This window comes from Paralichthys olivaceus, chromosome 16 (genome assembly GCF_024713975.1).
Source record: "Paralichthys olivaceus isolate ysfri-2021 chromosome 16, ASM2471397v2, whole genome shotgun sequence".
In the NCBI taxonomy this organism is placed as follows: Eukaryota; Metazoa; Chordata; class Actinopteri; order Pleuronectiformes; family Paralichthyidae; genus Paralichthys; species Paralichthys olivaceus.
In genome coordinates, this window is record NC_091108.1 from 16,843,166 (window position 1) to 16,854,343 (window position 11,178).

Here is an 11,178-nt window from a genome sequence, read left to right on the forward strand (position 1 = left end):
TTTTACACGTGACATGAGCTGTAATGCGTTTTTAATCTGATGGACGCAAGAGGACAATAAAGCCCACACATAAACAGGAGCAGATTCAAGGGAACATAGCTGAGTGTCACCATCCTGTGGCCAGAGAAGGAGCTGTACTCTCTCAGGTATGTTCTGATGAAATTGCAAATTTTTCTCCATTCTCACGTTTCTAGATGCATAATTCAACATAATGCTCAATCAAGATATTCAGCTCACACACACATTAATTATCCTACAGTAAAAAAAAAAGTAAAACAGAACATGTGGTATAATATTTTATTCTCATATTTTATGGAATACAAAGCCCCCATCCCCCCACCCACCCCAAAAAGTGTGCACATCAGATCTGGTGGAAACTATTTTTAAAGACAAGGAAAAAGAGAGAGACAAAAGGAATCTGCTTTACGGGTGTTGAAGTGAACGACTGCAGTTTAATGGGATGTCTTCATATAAAAAGTAAACCCTCTCATCATGAATGAATGAACCCTTTAAAAAAGTAGCCTGGTTGAAGAGTCAGTTGAAAAAAGGGCAGAAGCCACGACAGCTGAACATAAAGCGAGAGCGAAATGTGAGCTTCCTTGTTGAAAAAAATAAAACATCATTCCATCCATCTTTGTCGTTACGACTACAAGGACGTAATCAATCATGTGCAACAATAATTTAGTTTCACATCATGTAAATTCAGTCACTTCTCTATTGTTTTACACAATCTTAGCTAAACTGCACTAAAGGAATGAAATATTTTCCCCAAATCAGAATTTGGGGAGAAACAAAATGCTGACCATTATGCAAAAAAAGGACAAAAAAAGAAGGGATAAGAAAATGGCCAGCACGGCTACAAAAGAATACAACCTCATGTACTAGCAGCCAACCTAGGTCCAATGATGTAGGCTTTTTCAAAATGGCTTCGAAACATCTGGATGTGTTTGACATAACTAACCATAGGCTCTCCGTGAATTTGTACCACCGGATTGCAGATTCCTGAAAGCACGATCTGGTCAGAGGTCTTCGCTAATCTCAGGTCAGGACAACAAACCAGCTTGAAGACAAGATGATAAAACCACCGACGAGTGCGGCGGAATAAGAAATAAAGAACATTAGTAATATTACTGCTATTGAATCCGCACATTTCAATCCATGACAAAGTCAGTTTCCGACGTTTGGGGAGTGAACGCGTTTGTTCTCCCCCCCCTGAGAATTGTGTTACACCAATTATTATTATTATTATGAGATGATTTATTTGAGTTCAGTTTTCCAAGAGCAAATCTCTTCCTGACTACTACACATCAAAACACACCAGAAAAACAAGGTAACCCAATACAATACACACAAGCCAACGTTCACAGTCCGAAAAGGTGCTGTTTGAAAAGAGCCTCAGGTCCTCTATGTCCACTTGGTTAAAGTGTCCAACTCAGTGAACTGTCAGTTTCACCTTTCAGCAAGAGCAATTCATGAGGTGGACATAGGAAAATAAAAAAAATTATGAAAAGAAAAGATGACGTTCAGGATGATGAAGCTTCACCCAGTCTGCCACTGTCTTCTAACAGCTTCTCTCAGTTGCTTTTACAGGGAAGAAAAAACAGGCCGCAGCAGCTTGCTGTCCATGTCTAATCCTCTTTTTAATCAATATTTGAATCCATCCATCCAAGTCCTTTCTTCTCCTACACCATGTAGGAGTTCTGGTTCTTCAGCTTGTCCAGCTCTTTGCTCTGCTGCCTCAGAAACAGGATTCTGTGGTTGACGGGGGGAAAAGAAAAGTATAAATGAATGTGTGTGTTGTTATCAGTTGAAGGAGGACATGTCCATGCATCATTTAACATCAGCCTCACCTCTGTTCCCTCAGTGTGGCCTGGATTTCACACACTCTGACCAGGGAGCGCAGGTTTTTCATCTCTGTACAGATCTCAGACATGTACAAGCTGCCCATGTTATGGATGTCCTCATGCAACCGAGCCGCCTGACGGAAAGAGATGAGTGATTTTTGAAGTTGAAACAGCATTAAACAACAGATGGAAGCAGAAGGATTGCTATCCTCCAATGATAATTTGAACGATGACATTTATTTTGCTTGTAGTAACACCATAATGATATAACACTTAATGATCTTTTATCTCTGCACTTTAATCAAGAAGTTAATGAATACAGTAGCCAAATTAACAAAACACATGTCAGACTTAGACGCTTCTAAAAACCAATCAATGCCATTAAAATGTAGACGTAGCCCTGAAAGTGATGACATGATGAACATATGACAAACTAAATTCTTTAGTGTGCTGTAATGTGTCTTGTAATGTGAAACCAAAACATGGTCCAGACTTTCATTTGTGAAAACGCCCTAACTTAATATATTACTATACTGACTTTGAGATGCTGATTTAAAGTCAAAGTCAAGCAAAGATTAATTCTTCACCTTCAGAAAAAGAAGCTGTCAACCACAATTCATTTTGTTCCATTATGTTGCCATAGAGATGGCTTTGTCTTTACATTGTTGTGATAGAATTTCTTGAAATCAAAGTCTGTTTGTGCCATCAAAAGCTGCTTTTTAAAAACTACAAACAAAGTGGTGCTAAAGAAACTTAACAGAAACTTCTGGCTTAATGCTGCAGCTATAAACCAGTGATAAGAATCCCAGAGCTCTGACACATGAAAATCTACGGCAGCATTCTAACCAAACCGAACAAAGCGCCGTGAACGTACCTGTTTCTCCGTGTTCTCTGAAGGCCATCCTTGGATATGTCTGATGAGGTTCTCATCGAAATGAGCTGCCAGTGTGGGAATGAAGGAGCTGGGGTTGTCAGACTGGGATTGGCTGGTGCTGCTGGAGCCGACATGGGGCAACGCAGCACCGGATACGTTTGATCCCGTGCACAGAATCTCCTGGCTGGTGGAGCAAGAAAAATTTCGAACTATGTGTTGATGGTGTGAATAAAATCCAGCTGCTGTGTTAATTTTGGAGCACTCAGTCAGGAATACTGTGAATTAATCAGTCTATGACAGTCATTTGTCCTCCCTCTCTGCTATAAGTTTCAATTGAATGTTAAAAAACATAACATACTTCTCATCTCTCTGCTTATTTAAAATGAGGTAATTCACTTTTTATTTATATCCATGCATTCTATCACACGAGACAGTGTGTTGACGTGATTTTGAACTTGTACCTTCTCTGCTGGAGAGTTCTGGGGTCTTCTGGACGCTTCTCTACGCTCTGAGACATAGAGACAGATCCTTGCTTACCCGAAGACATACTGCCCTGAAGACAGAAGGAAGGACGGCAAGAGAGGATCATCAGCAAGTGTGTGTGTTAGAGAACCCCCCTCCCTCAAAGCCTACTTTTCTTAATGTCTTTCAGTTGCGGCACTCACCCTTGATTGTGAGGATGAGACGCTTCCGGGATGCATGTTCACGAGGGATTTCTGGTTGTTTTGTGGCGTGCCGTTCCGTGGTGACACGTAAGGCCGGGGTGATGAAGCATCTGATGTTAGAGACACAGGAGACTGGCTAGAGTGCTGGGCTGCAGAAGACATAGAAAATAAGACACAGTATTGATGAGACAGAACCGGGGATCATCAGCTTAAATACAAGCAAACAAACTAATGGCCTCCACTCTAGGATTCTCACTGCAATTCATGAGATTATAGCAGTTTAAAGACATGAAGTCTGGAAAATCTCATCTTTCACAAATGAAGAACGCAACAGGAGATTCTCCAATAAGAAGAGTTCACAACAACTGAAAAATCTGAAGAGCGTTCAGATGACAGGTGGAACAGAATGTAGAGGCAGGACGTAACGTATAAATTCTGTCGCGACATCACTTGTTTTTGTTTACAGCACATTGACACCAGCTTTGGCACTAACTCACTAAAAGCTCTCAAATATTGTGTCTTCTTCAGCCTGTCCTACTAGTATGACACCTCTTTTTCACCCTTGAGATATTTTGCTTCTGTTTCGTGTTTAAAAAAAAAAGGTTCATCAACATGCCCACGGAGAATTCCCTCAGAGAATCTTTTCCCGTTATTTCAGATGGCTTCAGGCAGACATTATCTGGCAGGAGAAACTGCGGAGCCTCTGACTCAGCCATTTGTGTTCTCACATACAGCCCCTCTGGAAAATGTTAGGAGATTATCCAGAGTTCAATGCTTGTCCAAAAGCAGCTAATAGCTCCTGTTTCTCCACACAGATAAAGTCAATATAAAACTCCCCAAAACAGCCTATACAGTTTATTTGCAAAAAAAGGCATAATTAAAATGACCAAAAGTCAATGGGAAAATATTAGGTATTAGACAGTTACATTACTCGGGGATGGGGAGAGCAGCAGGATCCTTCGTAAACAAATAGGAAATGAGTTTGTGTAGCAGATGGTGAGAGACAGCGAGAATGCCATACCTTGGTTGGAGTGCTGAGCAGCTGAGAGCAGAGCAGTGACGTTGAAAGCAGGTCCAGCAGTGAGGAGCTTATGAAGCACAGACCGCAAGGAAGCTTGGGTGACAGCAGCGGCCAAGACTGGAGGGAGGAAACACACACACACACACACACACACACACGGGTGAGCGAGCAAGGAAACACAGGAGGTGAGTGCACAAGCTCACACAATTAAGTGAGAAAAAAAGTTAAGATAAGAAACCAACCAGTGGAAAGATAAATCTTGTCATGTAAATGTTATTTTACCAACAAGCACATATGTGAGGCTCCCACACACAGAACAGCAAGAAAATCACCATTAACTACAGACACACACCCAGATTACAAGCAGTCACCCATTAATGAGATAAGAGACAGAATTTACTGACATACACACGTCATTTTATCAGAAAGTACTACACAGATGTCACTAACTTATACTACAATCTCTCATACAGCATTTCTTGTATTGATCGCTCAGAAAAATAGCATGAATATTCCTGAAGACAAATTGTCAAAGTTGTAGTTGTAATCTCTGCTGTCTAACAGCTGTGTGCTTCATTGTCAGTTTAATGCTCTGAGGTTTTCTTCTGGATCAGAATCTGAACGTTCCAGTTTCACTCTCTACTGCTCTGAATATGAGTTTAGCTTAGTTTTCCAACACCTGTTTTTGGAAAAAGATATTTGCTCAAAACCTGAGACACGATTCAGTCCTCCAAAAGATGTGGCCGGTATTATATTTATGCAGAGTCATCGTAGCTCACCACAACCACAATAATGGAGAAAAAGAGTCCATGCCTCATCTCTCCTATCAGGCTCTTTGACACAATTTGGGGAATTTTTTTCTGACAATTAAAGATTAAAAAGATTGTTTTTTAAGTCCCTCATCATTTGCCTGCTTGACACGTACTTGTGCTCAGGGCAGTACAACGAAAATGATGGTGGCCAAAGTGTTTGTCGAAAAAGACAAGAAGTATGAGTGGAAGAGGAAGTGTGCCCTCACCCTCGTTGAGCTTAGCCATGTCCATACTGCCATTATTCATCTGCAGAGTCGCCTGCAGTGCAGGGAGGAGCTGATGTAGCAGGGCTGGATCCTGCAGCAGTGCCGGTGACGGGGACTGGACAGATTGGAGCAACTGTCCCGTCGAGGAGGAAGAGGTGGAGGATGAGGAGGAGGACAAGGTGGAGGGGGTGGAACCTAAACCACCAGGGGCAGAGTTCAGGCTCTGAGAAGAAGAGGAGGAATGGGCGGAGTTGGATGATGTGGACTGGTCCCCTGATGTGGTCTCTGAAGTTGGAAAGAGCAGAAGAATAATTTTATTCGGCACAATATTTTATGATCAATTAAAATTCTGTGTGTCGCTGATGTTTATCCAGTGTTTGTCAAAAGGTAACAGAAATGTGAGAGGCTATGTACAAACTCAAAGGACATTAGAGATAACAGCAACATAAAAAATCTCACTGAATCTTTTCACAGCCAAGTTATTTTCAGTATGTACAATTTGTAAAGTAAGTGAGAGAAGACATGTACACACTGTCCAGCTTTGTTTTTGTTTTTAGAAAAGGTGGGTGCTGCGCCGCCTTTTCCAAGCGGCTGATTTATTTTGAGCTGTAAAAAGCAAACATAGAATCCCAAGTGTTCCGTCTGTTCAATATAAACAGAGCACCAACACAAAACCAGTCATGTCTGAGTTGCGTTTGACTACATGTATGTGTGTGTAATAATTTTTTAATACATTAATGTGAAAACAAGGCATGAAACAAACAGAGCTCATCTGTTGGCACAACACCTTAATACTTGAAGGTTGTTGTTTACAGAGATGTGCATCCCTATTGTCCAGTATGCTCAGCTAATGAAGGTTTAGAGTTCAATATTTCATCTATTGTTGATTTTGATTTCTTGCTTTCCATTAGTGCACAGTTGTAACCAAACCTTGACTGAGAGACAAGATAATAATTGTCTTATTTCAGAATTATGTTTAGTTTATTAATTTATTCAACATGGCCATGCACAACACAACTGTTGAGCCAGAGTTGTAAAGCTACCAAAAGCCAAAACAGTAGAAAACAACCATACGATAGTTTACAGCAAACGACTGATCAAACTGCATCAACTAATGTACTATCTATGAGGACTTTCTATGAAGACTATCCTCATGTTCGTATATTAGAATTTATTGAATGTATTTTACCCTTACTAATATTCACCTAGTGAGCGTATAGGAACAACCGCATATCTGTAACATCTTTGTTTATCTCCTTTACATCTACACTGTAGATGGCCTGTCTGAAATCCAACTGATGGAATCCATCATAACAACACTTTATTCTCCTCTTTTTATAGTTGAATCGTTCTTACTTGTTGTGGCTTTGTCCTGCAAGGCCTCTTGTCTGTAGTCCATGTCCCTTGGGAAACTGTTTGCCGGCATCTTGACTGGGTCTTTCTGTCGTTGTTCCCTGAAGCAGATTAAACACGATGCAAAAGTGAAAATGTGCAGGAAGAGGGCTTGATATTATGTTAAAACTGGTGCACTGTGTAACACTGTACTGTGATTACTAATTCAGGTTTAAGACTGCAGATGTTGTAATTTCTTAAAGCAGACTTGCCTCTCCAACAGGTCCTTTGGCTTCTCCCACTGGGAGACCTCAGTTCTACAGTTGTAGTAATACTTCTTTCCAGAGGAGCTGATGTGTTCGGTCCAGTCATCTGCTGGGTCCTGGTGCCGAGAGACAACACGTGAGAGGTTAGAAGGCTTAGAGGAAGTTTTGAAATGAACTTGAGGACTATGAATGAAAAACATGTAAAACATTTACTGTGATGCATTACACAGCTCAAGCAATTTTTAAAACATAGTGCTATAAAAGAAATTGAATGGAAACTTGAAAAATAGTGAGTTCTATGACTGTTAGCAGGCTAATAACATTTAAAAATGACTGGAATGTTCCTTTAGACTTACTTTTAAGATTTTTGATATAAATATTTGAATATAAAAATATTACAATATATATAATAAGTGTCCCTTCATAGGGATACGGTACACATGGGCCTATATTCCTTTCGGAGGAAAATGTCCCCCTCTTTCCAACCTCAATAATGGATGAGGGTTTCCAATCTGGATGCGACCTGGAATGTTTAATATTAATGATCATGTACTGTATATACTAGCAACTGCGGTCAATGCAACAATTCCAGGAATGGTACAGCCCCACTCATCTTTTTTCTTCTTCATCTATAATCACACAGATTTTTCTGGAGAAAGATTACAGTTGATCAGATAATAGCAGGGTTTTAGTTTTACTGGAAAAAAAACAGGTGATCTGACATTTACTGCGGCCACAAAAGAATCATTGCATGAATTTGCGTTTAATGATTTTGCAATAACTCTTGGAAGTAAATCATTAAAATAGGGAGACAGAGAGAGATGCCTCCATATATCGTCCTGCATACCATGTTTGAAAGCAGCGTGACAGTAATTTGTACAAGAAATGCGGGGGGTATATCACCGCATAGTGCTGGACAGCGTCTTACCCTGTCTGCAGGCTTGCTTTGAGTCGCATGCGAGTCAGAGCCATGGTGGGAGCTGTTGTTGTGAGAGTTCTCCTGAGGAGAGCTGCTGGTCCCTGCAACAAAGCCATTTATCATGTAACTGCAAATAAATTGTGTTCAGCAGGAGGAATAAATCCTCAGTGATTCAGCCGCAGATAAAATATAATACACACTTTCTTTGCCTTTTATTGTTTTAGGTTTATATTATGTACATTTGAGCAGTAAAGGCAATATAGTATGTTGTTGTTGCTTTTCTCCAGGCTTACCATTTTTTCCTCTAACTGTGTGAGAGGTTTTTGCCTTGCCATGCCCAGCGCTGTCTCCTTGTCTGCTGACAGGACTTTCGTCTGAGCGCCGCAGCATCTTGTAAGGGGGCGTGGGATCCGCTGAGCCATCGCGCACCTTGTCGTAGCGGTGGAGGCTGCTGGACTGGCTCTTTGGCTGAGATTTATGGGTCTACAAAGGAACGCAGATACGACTTGTTGGGGATGTGCTCATGTACACGCTGACATAATTTATTCACAAACCATCAGGCAGCAGTATATATATCATAAAAATATTGTGCATTAAGCAGGCCATGTCAACAAGGGGCTAAACCTTTAAGACTAACAGCTGTGGCTGATCGTAACGTCCTCTGAGTCATATTTTGATTTCACTAGATTAGGTTATAACATTTTGCTACAAAAGGAGACACATTGATTTATCTGATAATATATTCAGTAAACTCAGTTTTCTTATTGTTGACAATGTTTACATGCACACGAGTATCCTATGTTTGTGCTTAACCATTAAAATATCATATCCCGATTTCCAAATCCTGAATAATCCTTCACCAAGAAGCACGATTTTACTAGCTTCAGTACTTTGTAAACAACCAGGATGCTGGTGCATGTACACACCATTTACTTGTTTCTGACCACCTGCACAAATTTGCCAGTTACAAGTTACCTGGTTACTTGTATTTATCATGTACGCAGGGATACGAATAACCAGATCTCTCAATGTTGCATGTAAAACACCACAACCTGAATATGATTAAAGCTGGGATAGGCCTCATAACCAGGATAATAGTGCATGTGTAAATGTAGACGATGACATTTTGTCAAATTCTAAACTAAAGACTAGATATTTCATTATGCATAAGGCGTGGTTGTCTGGAAACTGTAAACTTTATCTTGTTTCACTGAAATTAACAGCATCAGTGTGAAATATGCGCATCTGTACTACTTGTTTAATTGATTTGACAGATTATGACATACACACATCTGATGTAACGATTTAAACATGTGAATAAACTATACATCACTGTATTACTATGTGACCATATGACTTGATGGTGTTGCTGCAGCTCCAACATGACAATATAAAGATTAACCTTTATTATTTAAACAGAAACATACTGAGACACCTTGATTAATGACAGGTAACAGCTATCACGTTGAACATGTCGTACCTGGTAGGATTGTGGATCCCTTCTGTCGTTGCACCTGTGGAGAAGACACAGACGAAACGTTACTTTACCGTTTCTACGCATTTTCTGGGTCATATTTAACGTATGTTAGCTCATTAGCTACCGCTAGCTAAGTCCGCTGGATTTGCTATGTTCGCAACAACCGTCAGCTCTGGTTGTCACTTTAGTAAAAACATAACTGCTCATATTTCATACACATCCTGCATCATTTCTCCATGAGCGTAAGATTTACCATTAGCCTGTCAGTTAGCTAGCGTTACGTTGACGTTAGCTACAGGAAATACCCGGAGCCCAGAGCTAACTGCAGCAAAACTGTTAGCTAGTAGCACTGATAGCTAACAGCTACAAGAAGTCATTATCAATCGAGCTGCGGATTAAAATAAGAAGTAAACCGTGCGCTATCTGTGTAAAATGTCCCGGTGAGTGTGTGATTTACCCATCGCTGACTCTTGCTGGTTTCCTTGCATACATCACCATCAAGGCCGTGGTGATGTGTGTGTGTGTGTGTGAGGGGGAAACCGTGGCCTCCTGTCTGTCGGTCTGCTCCGCTCACTTCTCTTTTCTTCAGCTTCCTGGTGTCTGCACCCGGCCTCTGCTGCCACAGCACAGGGGACCTAGAAGCCGCGCACCGGGCTCCAGCACTGCATAGCGGGTGGTCTCTGTGAACAGCCACCCTCAGTGCATCACCTGGCATCAAGCAGCGGCGGCACGATGCTTGGCTCAGCCGATGTAGCTCAGCAGAAAGCGACGGAGGCAGGAGGAAGCGGACAAGACGAGCTGCTCGCTAATGTTTAGCTAGGAGCACCGACTTCCGCTGTCACCTTTCAAAGTACAAGTGTCAGTCTGTTCTGCAGGGGGTCAAGAAAATCACCATCAAGGAAGAATAACAGGAAAATATAGCACGATTACTGCTAAAATGTCTCTGTTATAATGGTATGATAGTAAAGAAAAGCCCCAAAAAAGAAGAATGAAAGGTAAATATATCATGATTACAGCTAAAATGTCTCAGTGGAATAGTATAATAGTAAATAAAAGCACCACAAAGAATAAAAAGTAAAAATATCACAATTATTGTTAAAACGTGTCCAACAACACACAAAGTAAATAAAATAATAAAATATAATAAAATAAATGATAGGAAAATTAAGTACTGCCCTTGAGTTGTTACCTGTAATTGATTTGCAATTAATTATAAGTGCATTCTGTATGTGTAGTTTGTTGTATTTTATTAGTTTATGTATTTATTAATGTATGTATTTATTTATTATTATATTAATTCCTGAAACTGTTAAATAATTAATTATTATATACGCGGAACTAAATGTTGCAGCCAGTGAAAACCAAAATTATATAAATATAAAATTAATATAGTAAAAATAACACATAACTATTTTTAAAACGTCTTTACTGTATTGTATAGAAATGAAAACAGTGTAGAGCTTCCATTGTTGGAGCTTATTACACGCACATATCTCACTGTTCTAATATCACACGTACATGTTGAGGCAAAAACATTGTGCCTTTATAAATTTAAGTAAAACAAACTACTCTTGATGCCTAGACTGTGTGAGCATGGATGTGACATTAGCTTTTATTTTGAAGTGAATGGCTTGGTTTCCGGAATTAGCCTAGCTGTCTCTGGATAACGTGACGCAGCTGAAAAGGAAGCTGGTCGCTCCTCCTCCAACCTGTTCTCCCATTGGCTGGACATTTCTTGGGACACACCCACCGTCAGTCGGCT

General features: G+C 40.4%; 1 protein-coding gene across 1 annotated transcript; it reads right to left on the reverse strand.

The window, feature by feature from the left end:
• Positions 1-283: 283 nt before the first annotated feature.
• Positions 284-10,257, reverse strand: LOC109645372 (WW domain-containing adapter protein with coiled-coil-like). Its single transcript, XM_020110965.2, has 13 exons — positions 9,874-10,257; positions 9,420-9,453; positions 8,233-8,422; positions 7,949-8,040; positions 7,027-7,136; positions 6,779-6,876; positions 5,423-5,707; positions 4,405-4,521; positions 3,384-3,532; positions 3,180-3,271; positions 2,719-2,902; positions 1,851-1,978; positions 284-1,752 (listed from the first exon to the last, which is right to left on the reverse strand). Exons 1-13 carry the CDS (start codon positions 9,912-9,914, stop codon positions 1,683-1,685), a joined length of 1,590 nt encoding a protein of 529 aa, XP_019966524.1. The 5' UTR covers positions 9,915-10,257; the 3' UTR covers positions 284-1,682.
• Between the last annotated feature and the right edge of the window lie 921 nt (positions 10,258-11,178).

Coding starts and splice junctions, on each gene's coding strand:
- LOC109645372 (XM_020110965.2), bottom strand. CDS start 9,914: ATGGTGATGTATGCAAGGAAACCAGCAAGAGTCAGCGATGG. Junction 9,454..9,873: donor CCAGCAAGAGTCAGCGATGG/GTAAATCACACA, acceptor TCTTCTCCACAG/GTGCAACGACAGAAGGGATC. Junction 6,877..7,026: donor CCAAAGGACCTGTTGGAGAG/GCAAGTCTGCTT, acceptor AATCTGCTTCAG/GGAACAACGACAGAAAGACC.